The sequence below is a fragment of the Sphaeramia orbicularis genome, chromosome 3, assembly GCF_902148855.1.
Source record: "Sphaeramia orbicularis chromosome 3, fSphaOr1.1, whole genome shotgun sequence".
NCBI lineage: Eukaryota > Metazoa > Chordata > Actinopteri > Kurtiformes > Apogonidae > Sphaeramia > Sphaeramia orbicularis.
In genome coordinates, this window is record NC_043959.1 from 6,425,967 (window position 1) to 6,445,956 (window position 19,990).

General features: G+C 39.9%; 1 protein-coding gene across 2 annotated transcripts in view; it reads left to right on the plus strand.

Moving 5' to 3' along the window:
* LOC115417067 (golgin subfamily B member 1) overlaps nucleotides 1–18,964 on the plus strand; it is a 50,175-nt gene extending 31,211 nt beyond the window's left edge. For both annotated transcript variants that reach the window (XM_030131030.1, XM_030131031.1), the window contains exons 19-29: nucleotides 55–223; nucleotides 321–425; nucleotides 525–11,993; nucleotides 12,801–12,886; nucleotides 14,554–14,590; nucleotides 14,715–14,864; nucleotides 14,995–15,129; nucleotides 16,082–16,179; nucleotides 16,269–16,361; nucleotides 16,450–16,555; nucleotides 18,328–18,964. In XM_030131030.1, the coding sequence (XP_029986890.1) occupies nucleotides 55–223; nucleotides 321–425; nucleotides 525–11,993; nucleotides 12,801–12,886; nucleotides 14,554–14,590; nucleotides 14,715–14,864; nucleotides 14,995–15,129; nucleotides 16,082–16,179; nucleotides 16,269–16,361; nucleotides 16,450–16,555; nucleotides 18,328–18,486 (12,607 nt within the window). In that variant the 3' untranslated portion in view covers nucleotides 18,487–18,964. The remainder of the gene's footprint in view (nucleotides 1–54; nucleotides 224–320; nucleotides 426–524; nucleotides 11,994–12,800; nucleotides 12,887–14,553; nucleotides 14,591–14,714; nucleotides 14,865–14,994; nucleotides 15,130–16,081; nucleotides 16,180–16,268; nucleotides 16,362–16,449; nucleotides 16,556–18,327) is intronic.
* The last annotated feature ends 1,026 nt before the right edge of the window (nucleotides 18,965–19,990 follow it).

The window sequence follows — 19,990 nt, forward strand, 5'->3', positions numbered from 1 at the left end:
TGTTAAATTTCTAACAGAATGTGTTTATTTGTATTCATTGTGTTTTCTTTTTAGGATGACTGACACACAAGAGTGTCTGGAGAGTTCCCTTATTGAAAAGGAGAATACATTGGCTAAGACATCAGAGAAACTGGAGCTTATCAACAGCCTCCAAGAATCTCTTAATGAGAAAGAAACTCAGTACAAAGAGGTGTCTGACAAGCTCCTTCAGACTGAGCACACTGTAAGAGTTTGTCATCTTTTGCTGTGTGTTTGTGTAAGAAGCCATCACTGTTTGATAGCAGCATTGTAATTCATATTGTTTACTTCATTTGTCATAGCTTGAGGATGTTTCCAGGAAATGCAGTAGCTCTGAGAAACAGTCCTCTGAGTTAAAAACAGAAGTTGCCGATCTTACACAAAAACTCAGTGTACTGAAGGAGAAGGTGTGTGAATTGAATTTATTTTTCATAAATCTTTCATTTTCATATTTCACAGTTTCTGGCACTTTTAACCCCTTCTTCTTTTGGTGTTGTTGTTTCCAGACACAAAAGCAAGAAGTGACCATAGAGACTTTGCAAACAGAACTTGATCAGACAAATGAGGAGTTGGACAAACTAAACACTGCTCACTTGGAAGAAAGGGCTCAGCTTATCCACGATCTTCAAAGCTGTGAACGGGAAATTGACAGCCTTAAAGACACTCTGATGGAAAAGGACAAGGAGATATTGACATTAACTGGCAACATGACAGAGTACGCAGAACAGATCACAGTGCTGAAGCAGGAGATCAAACTCAAAGAAGAAAACCTGGTTCAAGTAGAAAATGCCTTGAGTAAGGCAGAGCGAGAGGCAAAGATCATTAGAGACTCACAGAATTCGGACCAACAGGCCATGAATAGCAAAATCTCAGAGCTGGTTGAAAAGCTCAAAGATAATGAGATGGAATTTGTCAAGACCAAAGAGGAGAGAGAGTTGAAAGCAGCTGAGGTGGAACGGATGATCAAGCAGGCTGAAGAGGACAAGAAAACCATCCAAGACCTTCGAGGGGAGATCCAGAAACAGAATGTTAACCATCGTAATCATCTTTCTGAATGTGAACCACACATCTCTTCACTCAAAGAACAGCTGTTATTATCTAACCACAGGCTGCAAGAGTCAGATGAGCTCATTTTACAACTCAAGAATAAAAACAGCAGCCACGAGAAAGTACAGCAAGAACTCCATGATAAAGAGCAAACTTATGAAAAAGAACTCAAAACTTTCAAGGATGATCAAAACAAACTTTTGGCACAGGTAGAAAAATACAGTAATGATGTACAAGCACTATCCAAACAGTTAGAGGAGCAAACACAGAGTGGTGAACATATCAAAAAAGAGATGCAAGAAAAGCTAGAAATGATAGCATCACTACAAAACCAGCTAAAGGAAACAGATAAACACGTTGAAGATGAGAGGCAGAAGTTTAAGACTGATTTAGAGGTCCGAGATTCTGAAAACCTGAAATTAAGCAATGAACTGAAGAGCAAATCTGAAAATATCACCAAACTCAAGAACCTCTTGAAAAATGTGAAAACTGAAAAACATCAGCTGCAAGAAAAGCTTAGTAGTTTGACTAAGGAGCTAAATGTGGAGAGAAAGAATGTAAAACAACTGGATGAAAAAGTTTCATCTGCTCTTGAACTTAACAGTGGTCTGGAGAGCCAAGTCCATAGCCTTACAGCAGAGAAGAACAGGCTCGAAGTGGAAGTAACTGAACATGTAAAATCCATCTCTGAGCTCACAGTTGAGAAAGATTCCTTACATGTTCAGATATCCACACTGAATACAGAACATTCACAACATAGAAAAACTATTGAAGGGCTACAGAAAGAAAAGGAGGAATTAAGCATCCATGCTACTGAGTTAAATAAAGTTCTCGAACAAAGCACACATTCAAACTCAGAGATTCTGCTGGCCAAAACAAATGAATGTACGCACCTCGATCAGTTACTCAGGGGGAAGGAAGAGGAGATGATGAAGTTGCAAGAACAAGTTCAGAGCTTGAATTCTAAAGCAAACCAACTTCAGCAGGATGTGACAGTGAAAGAACAGACTGTCACTGATCTCCAAGCAAGAATAGAGGCTCAACAAAACCAGCAAATGCAGCTTCAGGAAACGCTGTCTCGGCTTCAAGAACAGGAATCCAGTCTTAAATCTATAGCGATGGAGAAGGATGCAGTTTTGAAGGAGAAACAGGAGGAGTGTGACAGTTTACAGAATGAGATCACACTTAAGTTAAATATTGTATCCAAGCTAGAGACGGAGGCTGAAGCGCTCAAGGGAGAATGCCTTAAACTTCGCCACCAAAAGGAGGAGACAGAGGAAATATTGAGAAGTGTGACACAACAGTGTGATAAGAACAAAGAAGAAACAAATGACGCAAATAAAACTGTTACATCTTTAAGAGACCGACTTAGTGTTGTGGAAGAGAATGCAAGAAAGCTTGAATCAGATGCAGAGGTGAGACAAACGGAGCTGGCCAGCTTAAGAAGAGACATTCAGTCAGTGACAGAAGAAAACCGCCAACTTCACGCTGCATGTGAATTGAAAGATAAGGAACTTGCCCAGCAGACACAGATGGCATCTTACCTTGAAGGACAGCTTAAATCAGCTCTTGAGCAGAACTCTAGGTTAAGTATGGAGATCAGCAGCCTAACAGAACATAATCAAAGTCTTAAAGACGAGTTAGAACTAAATGTCAAATCAGTTTCTGAACTTAGCACTGAGAAGAGTTTGATCCAAGGCAAGAATTCTGTGCTAGAAGCTCAAATCTCAGAGGACCAGAAAAGAATTAATGGACTGTTGAAGGAAAAGGGGGAGCTGAATGTTGTTATAGATGAATTAAACAAAATGCTCAAGGATAACGAACAGTCGAACTCTGTAACTTTGGTTGAGAAAACAAATGAATGTGCTTATCTTTCTAAACTGTTAAGGGAGAGAGAAGAAGAACTTCAAAGATTACAAGAGCAAGCTAATAGCTTAAAAATGCAAGTTAATGAACTTAATATGGACGTCAACAAGAAAGAACAGATGGTTTCAGAACAGATGTCACAATTGGAAGCTCAGAGGAACCAACAGGTGCAACTTCAGGACACTATATCGATGCTTCAGGAACAGGGATCTGTCCTAAAGTCAGCTTTAATGGAGAAAGATACAATGGTTCAGCAGAAAGTTGATGAGTGCAGCTCTTATCAGAAGGAAATCACTCAACAAAAAGACCTTATTTCACAGATGCAGGGTGAGGTCGACTTGCTTAGGGCAGAAAGCCAGGAAATGCAAAAGAAAATCTATCAAAAGGACCAGGCCCTATCAGAACTGACAAATGAGTTTCAGAACCACAAAGATGAGCTGAATAAAAGGAATGAATCTGTGCTGTCACTCAGCAATCAGCTTGGTGCCATGAATGAGAATGCTGCAGAGATGGAATTAGAAATTTTTAACCTGAAGGCCACTGTTCAGGAACTCACTGCTGAAACTTCACAGTTGAAAGATGAAGGAGACCAAAAAAGAACAGAGCTAATTGATTTTAAAGATAACATCCAAGCACTGAATGAGCAGAATGAAAGGTTCAAATCTGAACTTCAGAAAACCGTAATAGAGCTGTCCAAAGCACACGAAGAAGTGGCAAATTTCAAAACAGCAATGTGTGACAAAGAAAGCCAGATATCTGCTTTGACAGAAGAACTCAAAGCTGCATGCTCCGAGAAGGAGAGGCTTTGTTTGACTGTGCAAAGTAATGATGGTTCACTGAAAGAGCAGGACAGTCTGATCCAGCAACTCAACTGTACGATCAGTGTGAAAGATGAGCAGTTGAAACAGAAAGCAGATGACATTGTGAGTTTGAAGTCACAGGTTTCAGAGCTTGAGGAGTCTGTCAATAAACTGAATGGAAAAGTTGTACAATTGACTTCAGAATCATCCATACTTAAAAATATGTTGGAGCAAAAAGAGCAGGCGAGTCTTGAATATCAAAGTACGTCCTCAGCTGTTGTTGAAAATCTTAATTCAAACCTGAAGGTCAAAGACGCAGAATGTGAGACCATGAAAGAAAAGATTTCACACCTTGAAGAGTCTGTCACAAATCTCAGCAACACCCTTCAGGTTCAGATATCTGAAACCGAAAATCTAAAACAGGCTTTGGAGGAAAAAGAATCAGCTCTTTTGGAGCAGTCAAAGACACTTCAGGATTTGAAGAGAAAAGCAGACGAGGCCTTGCTTTTCAAAACTCAGTTTATGGAAAGCACAGAGTTGGTGTCACAGCTACAAAGCCAAAACCACCTCCTGTCTACTGAGTCTGAAAACATAAGGAAATCAGCCGAAGAAACACAGAGTGCCTTCAGTAACCTCCAAGAGAAGTACATGGCTCATTTGGAGGAGTTCCAAGACGTAAAAAATCAACTGTTCCAAAAGACAGATGAAGTGTCCAGTTTGCAGAATTTATTGGACAATACTAACAGTGAACATCAAACCACAAAAACCACCATAGAAGAACTGAGGAATGAGTTATATACAGTCCATCACAAACTTGAAAGGGCAGAAGATCTAAACTCAAGTCTTGCAAAAGAGAAGGATGAAGCTTTTGCTTCTCATCAAACCAGCGTGTCACTGCTAACAGTTGAAATAGAACGACTCAAATCACAGCATATTCAAGTTGTGGCCCAAATGAATGCACTAACAGAAAACCTGGAGCAGAGGGAAATGGCCCTCCATGCAATAAACAGTCAGTTCACAGCTCAGGCCAAGCATACCACGCAGTTGGTTTCAGAAATACAAAAACTAGAAGAGCAAAATAAGAAACTAACTGATGAGATGAGTTTCTCAATGGAAGAGAAGCAGAAGCATCTTTCTGATGTCAGTAATGAAAAAACGCTTTTGCAGGAGGAAGTTAGGAAACTTCTTGCAGAGAAAGAAGAGATGGAAAGAAGACATCAGCAGGTTTGGGAAACACAGAGGCAGCTGAAGGATCAAATGGAGCAGCAGTCCAGCAGTATGAACAAAATTATGGAGAAAGCGGTGTCCGAGAAGGAGAGTCTTCAAGCAAAGGTTAGTAAAAAAGATGAAGAAATTTGTCAATTAAAAGAAAACGTTCAAAAGATAGAGCAAGTTCTGCAGGATTCTGAGAGAGAATGGCTTTTGGTTTTGGATAGAGAAAAACAAGATAGGAACCTGATTGCAGAGCAGTTACAAAGTGTTGAAAATGAAATGAAATCTAAAGATGTTAAAGTTAATGCTTTGAAACAGGACTTGGACAGTTTCCAAGAGAAACTAGCTGAAGCGGCCTCTGCTGTTAGACAGGGTTCAGAGCAACTGAAGGCTAAAGAGATGGAGGCATCAGCATCCAGGATGCAACTTGAAAATGTATTTGCATCTATCCAGGAAAAGGACAATGAGAACAACAAATTGCAACAGGCCTTAAAAGCTGTGGAAGATGAGTTACTCTTACTTACAGCCAGAAAAGCTGATCATGATTCGTTTGAAATGGAATTGAACACATCAGAAAAAGCTCCTTTAAATGAAGGAAGAGCCTCCTTACAGGACATGATAAAACAGTTACAGCAAAGTCATCAATCTGAGCGAGATGCTTTGAAAAATGAGTTGGATAAAACTGTAGCACAGTTCAGAAAAACAGAGTATATTCTTAATGAAAGAGAAAAGATTGATCATGAAAGGTGTCAAGAAATTGCACTTTTACAAGAAACAGTAGTGCATTTGCAGACACAGCTCACTGCTGAATCAGAGAAAGTGAAAGAAGCTGCTGTCATACAGTCTTCTTTACACAGTGAACTGCATGCAAAAGATGAGCATATCAACTGTATGGGCATTCAGATAAGTCAGCAGAAGGAATTACTTTCTGGACTTAGTCAGCAGTTAAGGGACAAAGACACATCTATTGCCCAAGTTATGGAAGCAGCCTCAAATGAGAGAATGAAACTTTCTGAGGACAAAAGTTCTCTAATGGCACAGTTAGAAAGCATGGAGCTGGCACACAAAACCTCCATGGAAAGGTTTCAAGAGATTTCACATCAGTTAGAAGAGCAGGTTTCACTCTCCAAAAGTGAGATTGACAGCAAAAATTTAGAGAATCTTGAACTGTCCAAGAAGAATAATGACCTAAAGAGTGAAATAGGCACCACATCTAAAGAAAAGGAAACACTGAAGAAGAAGCTTCAGGCTGCTCTCATTGTAAGAAAGGAGCTACTGAAAAAAATTGAAGCGTATGAAAGCCAAAAAGAAGAGAATGTGAACAAGAAAACTGAAGTTTCACTTTTACAGGATCAGTTACAGGAGGTGAAGAATCAAGCTCAGGAGACAGAAAAAATATATGGAGAAAAAGTTGCTCTTTTAGAACAAAATATTATTGACAAAGACGGAGAGCTTCTTAAACTCAAAATGGAAAGTGAGAGACTTGCAGAACTGCAGTCTGAAAACCAAATACTGCAAACCACATTAAATGAAAAAGAAGCTGTTTTAGCAGATGCGTTGCAAAATCTGAATGAGAAAAACTCTCATATCAATCAACTGCAGTCTAGTGTTACTAAGACAGAAGAGGCTTTTGAAAGAGATAGATGCAGCATGATGCAGAAAATAGAGGAGCTTCAGAATGAACTCAAGACGAGTACAGATGATAAATCTTCCTCTGCTGCTACTGCTGTCGATTTAGAAAATGAACTTGCACAGATGAAGCTACAAAAGGCAATGCTAGAGAAAAAGACTCAGGCTGCCCTGCTGGCACGCAAAGAGATGATGAAGAAAGCTCAAGAAAATGAAAGGAAGCTATCCCAAGAGCTGGTTGAATTAAAAGCTGACTACAAAGCTCTTCTGGAACAACAGTGTCAACAGACAAATGAGTTAAACGCTGTGCAGTTAAACTTAGATGAAAAGGTCAAAGAGCTGGAGGAAATTCGTAAAACTTCCTTATCTTATCTAGATGAACTGGGCACATTAAGGCAGCTTGTGGAGGAAAGGGATAAAACTCTACAAGACCTGATAATGTCTTTGGCAGAGAAAGAGAGCCAGTGCCATTCTCTATCAAACCTACAGACGGAGCTTGAAACTGTCAAATCCAAATTTGAGAACATGTTTCTTGAAATGACTAGTAAAGATGAGCATCTCACAGCCACGGAGCAAAGAGTGGAAGCTTTAAAATCAAAACTTCATATGCTAAAAAACGAACTTGCAAAAGCTCACACAGAAGTAGAAGTAAAAACTAAAGAAGGTGAGAAATATCTGGAAATCATTAAAGATATGGAGCTTAAATCTGAAGAGGAGAGGCAAGTTTTAGTCAATGAAAAGAATGTTTTAAGTGAAAATGAACAAAAGTACCAGTCTGTGAAGGAAGAATACAGTAGTCTTCTGGATCAAAATCATCAGATGAAGTTGGAACTTGAGAAAGCCGTTGCATTAGTTTCACAGAAATCCACAGAGATTTTAACCATGGAAAGAACGCTAGCAGAAACACAGCAGCAGCTTGGTGAAGATAAAGGTGTTTTGACTCAGCAGCTTGAAGAAGCAAAACTACATTGCACTCAAACACAAAGAAATTTGGAATGGCTAAAACAAGAAAAAGAAAACGCAGTAAAATTAGCAGATGAACTCAGAGAGGAGGTTAGTTCACTTAATAAGCAAATGATTGAATGTGGAAAACAAAATGAGCAGCTGCAGGAAAAGATAGCTGAAATGTCTGTCTTTGAAGCGAAACTGAAAGAGAAAGACGAAGCCATGATGGGTTGTCAGGCTCAGCTTTCAGAAAAAGAAGAGCTAATTACAGCCCTGGAAATGCAGATAGAGCAGCTAATACAAATGCATGACCTGGCTATTGAGAAGATGAAAACAGAAGCCAGTGAGGTGCAAAAGTCCAGAGAAGATGTCATCAAAATGAATGACCAGGAAAGCCAAAGCAAAATAGGACTTTTAACTAAGAAACTTCAAGCAGCATTGGTCTCGAGGAAAGAACTTCTGAAGGAAAATACAACACTCAAAGAAGAAGTAGACAAGCTGTCAAGCAAATATGAAGCAGAATTTTTCATCTTAGAATCATCAGTGTTGAATCTAAAGCAACAAAATACTGACCTAGAAAACTCTGTCACATTGCTCAAAAATGAAAAAGACAAGCTCAGTGCTGAACTGGATGGCATCCTTAATGACAATCGCAGTCTGTCTGCAGCCTGTGAAAGCTTGAAACTAACTATTGAAAGCATCACACAGCAGAAACAAGCATTTTCATGTCAGCTTGAATCTCTTAAAGACTCTCAAACAGAAGAGCTGTCCAAATGGAAGTCAAAGCACTCCGAGCTGAAGCAGGAGTACGAATCTCTTCTACAGGCTTATGAAAATGTTAGTAGTGAAATGGACAAGATGAGACAGCTGCTGGAAGGAGCTAAAAGAGAAAGACAGGAAGCACTTCGAAAAGTTCACAAACACGAAACAGAAATGGAGACTCTGGAGAAGCAGCTGAGAGAGATGGAGGAAGAAAATGAAAAAATTAAAGAGAAGATGTGTGTATTTTCTCAAGACAAACAGCTGAAATTTGAGGAGCTAGAAGAAGAGAATAAGAAAATTAGAGAAGAAATGGATAACATTGATGGAAACCATCAATGTACAATATCTGAGCTGGCTGCTAAAAATCAACAATTAGAAGCTGAAGTTGACAGACTTCGAGAGTCATCAGAGGATCTCAGGAAGAAGCTAAAAAAGATACAGGCTGAAAATGACCAACTGGTGGAAAAGTTTGAAGAGGCTAATTGTTCATTAGAAAAGAAGCACTTGGAATCTAAATCATATACAGATAACATGCAGCTTAAACTTGATGAGGCACTCGGCTTGAATAATTCTCTCACTGCCCAGATCGAAGCCCAGAAAACAGAACTTGGTGCCCAATTTGAAATCAATAATCTATTACAAACAGAGAAGCAGACTCTGGCAGAAAGAACTGAGAAGATACAGAATGATCATGAACTTCAGCTGGGAATGAAAGACGATGCTATCAGAGAGCTCAAAGACATTATCAACAGACACAGTCAAGAAACTATTAGCTTAAATGAGAAAGTTAGAATCCTGGAAGATGACAAGTCTCTTTTACAAGAAGAGCTTGAAAATGCTCAGGAGATTTCTGATAAAGTGAAGAATGAAAACGAATATTTGGAAACTGTGATTCTCAAAAACTCCGAAAGAATTGATGAACTGACTGAGTCTGTTAGTGCTTTGCAAAGTCAGAATGCACAGCTGTCCTCTCAGCTAACAGCTAGCAAGGAGATGAATAACCAGGTTCGTCAAGAAAAAGAAGAGGAGCAGCTTAAATTAGTCAAAGAGTTTGAGGAGAAACTCAAAACTGTTCAGAGAGGCAATGAAGGATCTAAGAATGTGAGGAAAGAACTGCAAGAACTACTGAAAGAAAAGCATCAAGAGATAAATCTACTGCAGCAAAACTGCATAAAATATCAAGAAGTGATTTTAGATTTAGAGAGCTCCTTCAAGACATCACAGTCAGCCTGTGAACAGTTGGGCAAAGAACTCAAGAAAAGCTCAGAGAAGGTTTTGGTTTTAGAAGAGAGAAGTAAACAGGTGGAAACTGAGCTGATTACACACAAGAGTCTCCTTCAGGAGGCTGAACAAAGGGCTGTGAACATTCAGTCTGAAAGAGACCGTCTGGCACTGGAAATAGCTCAGCAAAGTAAAAAGGTTGAGCAGAAAACATCAGCACCAAGGATTGAAGAGAAAGAGTCTCATATAGAAAATCAAGTTATGTTACAGAAACAGATTGAAGACCTTAAAGATTTAAAAGAGAAAGAAAGTCAAAAAGTAAATGAGCTGAGACAACAAATAGACTCTCAAGATCTACAGATAAATACTTTAAAGAGAGCAACTGAAACAACTGAAGCAAAACTGTCTGTTTTGTCTTCTACTCCTCAAGGAGCAGAAGCTTCAAAAGTCTGGAATGATTTGTACCAGAAGACCTTACATGAGAAGGACAACCAGCTCCTAGAGCAGGGCTTTGTGATCAAAAGATTCCTTGAAGACATGAGAGCAAAAGATAAAGATGTGAACGAACTACGAGTGATGAAGTCAAGACTGGAAAGAACACTCAATGAATATTCTGTCGCTGCTGCTGCACAACAGAGACAGCTGTTTGTAATGAGTGCAAGCAATGCTGAACTTAATGAAACTGTGGAGCTAATGAGTGTTCAGGTAAAGGAGTTATCTGCTCAAGTTGAAAAAATAGAACAAGATAAAAACACACTGAGCAGACAGCTGGCTGACAAGGAAGAGCTGATTTCACAAATACAGCTGAACCTCCAGCATGTGGAGAAGATAAATGCAGACACAGATGCTCAGCTTCTCCTTTTACAGTCTCAAAAGGACAAACTTAAAGCAGATTTTGAGAAACAGGAGGGAATTTCTCTTCAACTGAAAACCCTTCTTCAGGGCAAAGATGCTGAGATTTCCTCTTTGTTGTCATGTCGCGATGGGCAAATGTCAGGATATCTGGAGCAACTTCAGGCTAATTACCGCACTCAGGTAGCAGTCTATGAGGACCGGTTAACATCTCTACGCTATCAAAGGGAAAAGGCTGATAAAGAGTTGAGAGGCCTCGAAGCCAAAGTCAAAAGTCTGCAAATTAAAGTCAATAAATCTATCCAGGAAAAAGAAAACATGGCAGCCAAAATGGAATCATTCAAGAACTCAATGGTCTCTTTACAGAGTGAAAGAGAGCGGCTGATATCTGAATACAGAATACTTGAAGCAAAGAGTCAGTTGGGCCTGAAGGGTAAAGATGGCTCAGCTGATGGGGAAGGTGGTCCAAACAAGGGCCTTAAACATGAAATAAGAAAACTGCTCCATCAGATGGATGATCTAAATTCAGAAAATGCAATGCTCAGAGCACAACTCGTTCGGTACAGAGAGGATTTGAATCAGGTTTTGTCCCTGAAGGACAACCAGTTGAAGGTTCTGCTTAAAAAGCAGCAGGATATGATTAAAACTCTTGAAAACCAAAAGGTAACCTCTGAAAAGCAATGCAGGGAGTCTCGTTTGGAACTGGAAAAGGAAGAAGATGTAAGCAGTGCTTTGAAATCAGAGGTTTCTAAACTAAAAGCTCAGGTCACAAAACTGGAAACCGACAAACAAGAGAGAGCTACAACAAATGAAGGCAAAGTGATCGCTGACTTACAGCAAGCAGTGGCAACCAAAGCAGTAGAGTGTAACGATCTCCAGCAAAAACTCCTCTCCCAGAAAACCTTAACAGACGAGCTTAAAGACAAAATGCAGCTGCTGGAAAATGAGACGGACAAAAAACTAGCTGATGCAGAAGATAAGTACAACAGTGAATTGGACAACTTTGAGCGTGAAGTAGAGCTGATGAGGAATGAGCGAGAGACAGCCGATCAACGGATGGCTGAACTTGCAAAAGACCTCCTTGAACTGGAGCAACAGTTGTCAGATGCCAGAACACAAAGCAAAGATGCAAAATCTCAAAATGAATCCCTGTGCAAAGCTATGGCTGCTTTACAGAATGACCGGGACCAGCTCATTGAGGACTTCAAGATCCTGCGGATTAGATACGATGAGGAACTCCGAGAGACTCAAACAGCCCTGAACAAAGTGGAGCGCAGTCTTCAGGATGCCACCTCAGACCTGGCCATGTTTGCAAAAGAACGGGATGTACTAGTTCAAAAAATGAAAGCACTGGAAAGCAAGGACACGCAGACAGAGTTGAGCAAGTTGCTGGATGAGCTTTCGAAAGCTTTGGCGGAAAAGGAACGAGAACTGAAGCAGGTGGTCTCAGAAAATAACACCTACAGCAGGCAGCTGTCTGCGTTCTCCAGATCCATGAACAGCCTCCAGAATGATCGGGATAGGCTGATGGAGGAGTTGGCTGGGGCCAAAAGAGCAGTTAAGTCCAAGCAAGAGACCGTCGCCTCAGTGGAAAAGTCACAAAGCAGTGTCAGTGCCTTCCAGAATGAGAAGGACGAGCTGGTAAGTCCAGTCATCAGCTGTGGTGGTTTACATTTGCTTGAGCTCACTCATCTGGGTTGGTGCTGTGTTTTTTCATTTATTGGCGTACAGCATGCACGGGAATGCTGTTTTTTGTTTTGTTTTGTTTTTTTTTTCCTACATCTACCCATTGCTTTGACTTGAATTGCATTTTTGTTGGAATGCTTATGAGCTGGTGCCTGTGACATTTTGTGTTTCTGTTTTTTTCTTTCTAACTTGTCTTGTCCAGCATCCTAACAGCAGAATGGTAGTCTGGCTGCCTTTTGGTGCTGAACAAATTTGCTTTGCCAAGGGAAATTTCATCAAGTATATGAAGCTCCCCTTGATATTCTACTGTCTTTATTATGAGTTTTGTTGAACCACATTTCGATGCTGGACCTGACATGGGGGGAGGGGGATGAAGGGGAGAGAGCAAGAAAGAAGAAGGTGGTGAAGACCCTCACAAGAAAGTATCAACAATATAAACAGTAACAACCATGGTGATCATTATAATGGTAACAATAACTACAACCAGAACTGAGTAAACTGGGCAGAAGAGAGAGAAAAAAACCCCAAAACAAACAAAACTACAATAAACTCAAATACATAAGACCTATTAAATGATGACTATAAGGAAAGAAAGCATGAACAGAATATCATACACTATGTCCACCCAAATAATACCAGTAACAAATCCACACAACATCAGTTGATCACATTGTGAACGACATTTTGCATTTCTACTGCTTTTTAAGATAAGCTTTAAGACTTTTGGATCACAGTTGCTTTCTGTCTTTTATCTTGTTTCAGGAGTTGAAGCAGAAGACTGATGAGCTACATCAAGATCTTCCACTTGAAAAAGAAGTTAGCTGCCAGGAGGAAATGATACCTCTGAGGTAAAGGCTGATTGGAAATGATTCAAAGTAAAAGGAATGAGTATGAGTAAGTTTATAACAAGCTGAAGAAACAAAATGGCTTGGAAGTGTTTTACACTGCAGTTAGGAAAAAATATGGCACCTTTCCAGAATGTGGCTACATAGACCTGCTGCTGATTAAATGTACATATAGGGGAGCGTTGTCTGTTAAAACAGAACAGAGCTGGTGCACACTTGAAGATCCATGGTTAATGTTTGTATTATATAAAGCTGATCCAGTTGAGGTTGGTTTCACATTACAGTTTTTATGTACACTAAAAAACTCTGCTGTACCTGCATCCTAAAGAATGTGGGCTGCATCTTCTTATCTATGACACTCATTGACAGGTTTGTGTCAGACACTAGCATGTTTTCACCTCTTGTCTGTAAATGAATGAACATATTTATTTAATCATTTTGTTGTTATTGTGGCTCTGCTACCTGTAACACAACATGAGTGCCATATTCAAACCAATAACAGATTTTTTTTTAATTTGATGTCAGACCTTAACCTGCCATAACTCACTGAAATTGTTCTGAAACATTGATTTGATCTGGACTGAACTCATTTCTTATCTTTGGGCCAATGTTCAGATATTTGATCCAAACTGTGGCCTTGGTAAGGTTTCACACCTACAATTTTGGTTCAGATCAAACTGACAAGTCCAACAGTCCAGATCAAATGGGTTAGGTTTACAACAGGGGTCTCAAACTCAACTTACCTGAGGGCTGCTGGAGGTAGAGTCTGGGTCAGGCTGGGCCACATTAAGTGTTCCACAAAAAGGGCTTTCTTTACTTTACTCGCAGCTAGTAACATGCATTTTTTTCAGATGAACTTGCCTTCTTTGAATGGCTTTCCGGCCCTAGCAATCATCTCACTCACCACGTCGCTAGCTTCAACTGCTGCGTCATTCTCTTCGGTTGCTTTCTTGAATAAATCTTGTTGCCTCAATAGACATTTTTTAAGATTAGCGACTCGGTTCTTTCATCTCCCTGGTATTTTGTAAACTCCTCAGCATGTCTAGTTGAGTAATGATGTCAGATGTTGTGTTCCTTATACACCGCAATTTTCTCTGTGCATATGAGACATTTAGGGGTGCCCCTGTGCTCGACAAAAAAATACTCGGTCTCCCACTTTTCCTGAAATTGCCTGTGCTCGTCGCCAACCTTTCTATTCATGGCACATTTTGAGAGAGACATGACTGGAACTGGGTGATGGCATATATTTTCCATCCACTTCGTGTCACTCTGGAATAAGTTTCAACTAAGTGATTAACATTCATACTTCCCCAGGTACTTCGCGGTTGGCTAGCTTGACAGCAAATGCCACCGGAAGCTGTCACGAGACTATCTATGGTAGCCCATAAGTGATAAAAATAAATTAAATAAAAGCATGGCAAGACTCAGCAAAAAGTTGCTTTTGAGAACTACATGCGAGCCGCACTAACACTAAACTTTGATGTCAAGTAGGGGTCCACAAAACATCATCCTGCGGGCTGCAATTGGCCCAGGGGCTGCAAGTTTGAGGGTCCTGGTTTAGAAGGATCTTTAGAAACACATTATGGTTAAGCTACAAAGAAATCAGAGTAGTCCAATAAGAAATGTCATACTGTACTTAGGTTCTAATGAAATAACTTTCTGTTCTGTAGGTCCGACACAGGGAGGATGGACACGCAACCAGTCACTGTAAGCATAAAACAAACAAAAAAGCAATTAGAGAAAATCACAAAGTTGCTGTCAATTTATAAATTAACTCCTTTTGTTCAACCTGACGGTTTTTTTTTTGTTCGTGTGTGTTACACACATGCAGCAGGAAACTGCCTCCTTGGCGGGTCGCAGTGGAATGGAGGAGGCAGTGAGTCTCCTGGAGGCTGAGAGGATCCGTCTTCACAGAGACCTGCAGCGCTGTATGTACGAGATCCACCAAAGAGACCAGTACTTCCAACAACTCAATGCTAAGGTAAGAAAAATGCTCACAGCAAGAAGGCAGAGTGCATGAGAGAAGCATCTTCATTTAATATTCATCTTTTACATTTAAGAACTGAAATGCTCCATGTAAACTTACACTTCTTCACTTGACATCCCATCAGCTGCAGCAGGTGGTGGAGGAGAAAGGGGCAGTAGCGGCCCAGCTCAGGGCCGTTTCTCAAACTTTGCGGGAGACCCAGACTCGATACAACTGGTTGGAAAACCAAGGACAGGTCCAGGTCCAAGATCCTGAATGTGTACATATTTTTACTGCACCAACAGGCATCATCATTTTTGATGGTTCTTTTTGTTGTTTAGCGTTGTCCATATTACAGCTGATCAGATTATCGAAACGTAATCAAGTCACAATATGGATACTTTGACTAAATCTCACACAGGGACTTTTGTTTGCATGATTTTTTTGTGTTTTAGTTTAGGTAAAATCTATAAAATGTAATTAACCCCAGTTGAAGGTCCGTTGAAATTGAACTTCCTACACACTGTACATGGAAAAATTACAAATTTTACAGAGATATCACTGAGCCTGTTTACATATGTACACCAATACTCGGATCATTATCCAATTTCTGGAGTGATCAGATTATTTAAGTGATCATGTAAACAGGATAATCTGATCTGTTTTATCAGATAACAACTGTAATCAGATAATGACAAATCGGATTAACACATCTAGATTGCTCCCAATACGCCGATGTCTTCCTGCATGTATACAGGTTACGCTGATTTTTGTTGTTCTTTTATGTCTGTGCATGTGTAAACACAATTAAAATTATAGAAACCAGAAGTTATGTAGTCAAACAGGAGCAGAAGACAACAGGAAGTTTAATTCTACCATCACTATGTGCATACACACGTACTCCAAACGAAATCCGATAATGGACAGGAGCATCTAAACCAGGGTTTTCAGTTAACGTGTTAAGTGCATGTAAATCCGCCAGATCTGATTATTACAATTATCCGATTATACCCAGTTATCGGACTTTTATGGTCATGTAAACAGGCTCAGTGTTACATGGGAAGTCAGAAAAACAAACCACCAACCCCCATCGTGCACTTTAGTTTTCCTATCAGGAGCACCAGCATAATCAGATTCACATTTTAATGGATTTAAATGTAAACTGTTCAAACCTGCAGAAAATGTCATATAACCTTATACACACACCTGTATGGCATCATCCCTACCATTAGGGGTCAGTGTATGCTGAGGTCGCACCAGGAGCCCCTCAGGAGAGAAGCAACGAATCAGTCACTGTTGACACTGCTGAAGCCTGTCAGCTCAGAGAACGGTGAGGAAACTAGACTTCTCTTTGCTTATATGTAACTGTTTGGTCCCTGGATACACTGTGATGTTGTGTTTTTTGTACATTGTGTTCAGGCTGCTTGAATTAGAGCAGCTTTTGGCAGACGAGCGGGCCAGGAGGGAGACAAATGAAGAGGCTCTGCGCCTTGCTGAAGACAGAGCTAAAAAGTGAGGCTGAATTCACACACCTGTAGGTACAACAACATACAGTTACGTACAGACTTTATAAAACACATGTTGAAATGTTTTTGTGCAGCATTGACTCCAGAGAAAATCAGAGGGACTTCAGCATTGAGATGGAAACAGAGGAGGAATGGGAAGCTCTGACTCTCAACCCAAATCAGCCTTTAATAACACGAAAGGTATGTGGTAGCGATACAGGAACCAGGTCCACAGAGGCAGAACCTAATCCCAAACCAGGTCTGTGAGGCAACGAAAACCACATAGAACCAAGAATCACTTACATGAGGGGCTGGGAAGAGGATTATCATGGCAAAGAAGATCAACTAAGACTTTGTCACCATATGTGAGCTTTTTAAAAGTAGGATACTTTATAAATCCCACGTGAAATTGTTGTGTGTTACAGTTGCTCCATGCAAGTTGGTCATCACCTGTTTATGTTCATACCCAGTGAGGCATTCTGGGTATCCTGCAAGCAGCTAGCAGTTTTGAAGTTTACATAACTACAACTACTACCTGAACAAACCTTAATGTAAAGGGTGTCCATAAAGGCTCTTTACAATTTACCAAATTTATTACAAAAGTAAATGAATAGACAAATCTGTGGAAATTATTACAAAATGAAAGGTAGATACTAAATTTTTTTTTTTTTTTGCCTCATTTAATCCACCTCTCTATGGACACCATTAGTTCCATGAAGCACATCCAGGCAGTACTGGATTTGTTTCTGTGTTGGCTGTATCATAGACTTATCAATGGCATCAATGACATCAGTGATCTTTTACTTCAGGTCGTTGATGTCCAGTATCTTTGTTCGATACATGATATCTTTAACATAACCCCAAAGAGAGAAACCCAGGGCAGTGATATCTGGTGAAGGAGGTGTCCAGGGAATTGGACCATCCCTTCCAATCCACTGGTCTGGAAATGTTTGATTTAGGAACCCACCAACATCCAGTCCCCAATGTGGTGGTGAACCATCTACCTGGAAAATGGTGTTTGATTGAAGGTCATCCAGTTGTGGTGACACATATTCAGTCTAAAGGTCAAAGTAAACATTTGCAGTAATTTAGCTGCTGTTGAAGAAACATGGACCAATGATTAGATTTCACATGATCCCGCAGTGTGATTAAAAACGTTGATAACCACTGAGTACATACTGTAGAACAAATCTGAGTGACAAATCTAATCAATTGCTTTTGTAATAATTTTTTTTTTTAATTATAAAGAGACTTTGTGGACACCCTGTAGTTTTTGTGACCCAACAGCACTAATATTTCTGAAATGATTCTGACATTAGTGTACTTCCTTCTAACAAAGCCATTGGCTCAGTTCTCAATATATATATGATGTACATATGCAGATCACCTGTGTTTATGCTCAGAGGGAAATTCGTCATCCATCAGGTCAAGAAAAGAAAGTGAATAAATGAATGAATGACCAGGTTTGTCTGATTTTGACTGTTATACAGTCTGGTGGCAGTGGGGAAGAAGGATCCAAAGTAACTCACTAATGGAAAAGTATTCCAGTTCTTAGACTTTGTGAAAGTTGAACCAAGTACCAACACCAGAACAGAACAAGCACCAGAACAGAATTAACACCAGAACAGAATTAACAGCAGAACAGAACCAACACCAGAACAGAACAAATACCAGAACAGAACAAACACTAGGACAGAATTAACAGCAGAACAGAATTAACAGCAGAACAGAAGTAACACCCGAACAGAACAAACACCCGAACTGAACAAACACCCGAACAGACCCAACACCCGAACAGACCCAACACCCGAACAGACCCAACACCAGAACAGACCCAACACCAGAACAGAACAAACACCAGAACAAAATTAATACCAGAACAGAACCAACACTAGGTTCATGTTGGTGAAAAATGGCTATAAGTGAAGAACCTGCCTGTTGATTCCTCCCTCTGTTTGACTCTGTGTCTGCAGGTGAAAGGTGGGATGGTGGTGTGCAGACAATGGCTGAGGGGGCGGAGCCTGTACTTCTCCCGCCTGCTGACGAGTCGCGCACGCTCTCGATATTTCTTCCTGGGTTACTTGCTCATGTTACACGTGCTTGTCCTCATGTGCCTCACTGGTGCCCTGTAGCGAGTTTACACCAGGAAATAATCACACACACACTCAGTTCCACTTTAAGCTGAAGTCTGCACATTTTAGTTAATTCTTCTATGTCCGATGTGTATGTTAAGGTACGAAACGCTTACAATGTAGAGTACTTACAGTTATGCCTCATACCAAATGACTGTCTGAGTTCATGTTCTAAAGAAAATGAGAAAACATTCCCATTTGGAATCAGATTTGTGTTAGTATAATCAATCATTTGGTATTAGATCATCAGAGAAAAACATGAATTTGAGAGAATAAACCAGAGTGAAGCAAAGTCGTCTCTGAAGTAGAACTAAAAGTGTGTGATCATCATCACAGTTACTGCCCTGAAAACTGTACAGAGAGCATAGCCGTCACTCAGAAACCCATTAGGGAACACAATCCTGCAAAAAAAAAAAAAAAAACAATACAGGAGGTTTGTGTCAAAACAAAAAACCCACAGGCAGAGTAAATGAGAACTGGAAGAGTAAGAACAATGCTGACTGTAGCTTTGTATCCATATTGAGTGGATTTTATAAGATTTGCATTGGAAAAGGTTCATTCAAACACTAAGATACAAATAAATAAATTAAAAAACAGAATGTCACAATTTGTTTTGCATTTACATGAGTTGATTTTTGAAAGATGGTAAATGTACATATAGCGAACACAGCTCACATGACTCATGTTTGGATCACTGGTTCTGAACTGATCTGACCTGCATTTTCTCATGGTCTTTGAGTTACGACCCAGTTCTGTGCAATGAATAGAATAGAATCTGTTTAGCAGCTCTGTTCTGATTAGCAACAAACCCTTAAAATGCAAAAAGACTGTGGAATGCAAACCAAACAAATGTATTTTTCAAAGAAAGACTCAGTAACAAATGAGCTTTTCTATACAAAATATACACATATGAGTCAATCTCTAAATAGAGCAAGGTTCAAGGTGACTTTATTTATACCCGTGGGTAGATTTGTTTTGCAGCAAGCTCTCGCTCACTGCTGGTCGCTGTGTGCGCATGCGCCCAACACAAACATCGTAACTGCCCATAAAATATGTAAGACTTACCAAAAAAAATACACATTAAGTGAAAGTTTGTGTTTTAGTTGTAAATACCACTTTAGTTCCAGTTTTGGTTCCCTTTTATTATCTCAGGGTCATATGTGCAGAACATCTTAACCATAAACATCTTTCAGTCAAATGACAACCACCACACCTGTCAGAATCACAGCCTGACATCAGACTCTGTTTAAAGCAATAAAATGCATTTAAAAGCTTTTTTTTAACCATACACTTCATTCCTCAGATGGAAAATAGCTGCAGAGTATTCTATATCCTCTGCTACATTTATTCCAGCAGTGTGCAGAGTACTGTATAGCGCCACCTCTTGACAACTCTACACATTTTAGTTTATTCATTCCAAACATGTTAATAGATTAATGAAGCCAATTCAATGTTTTGATTTTGTAGCTTCCTTTTGAAACGTGTTGAAATTGTTTTGACAAGT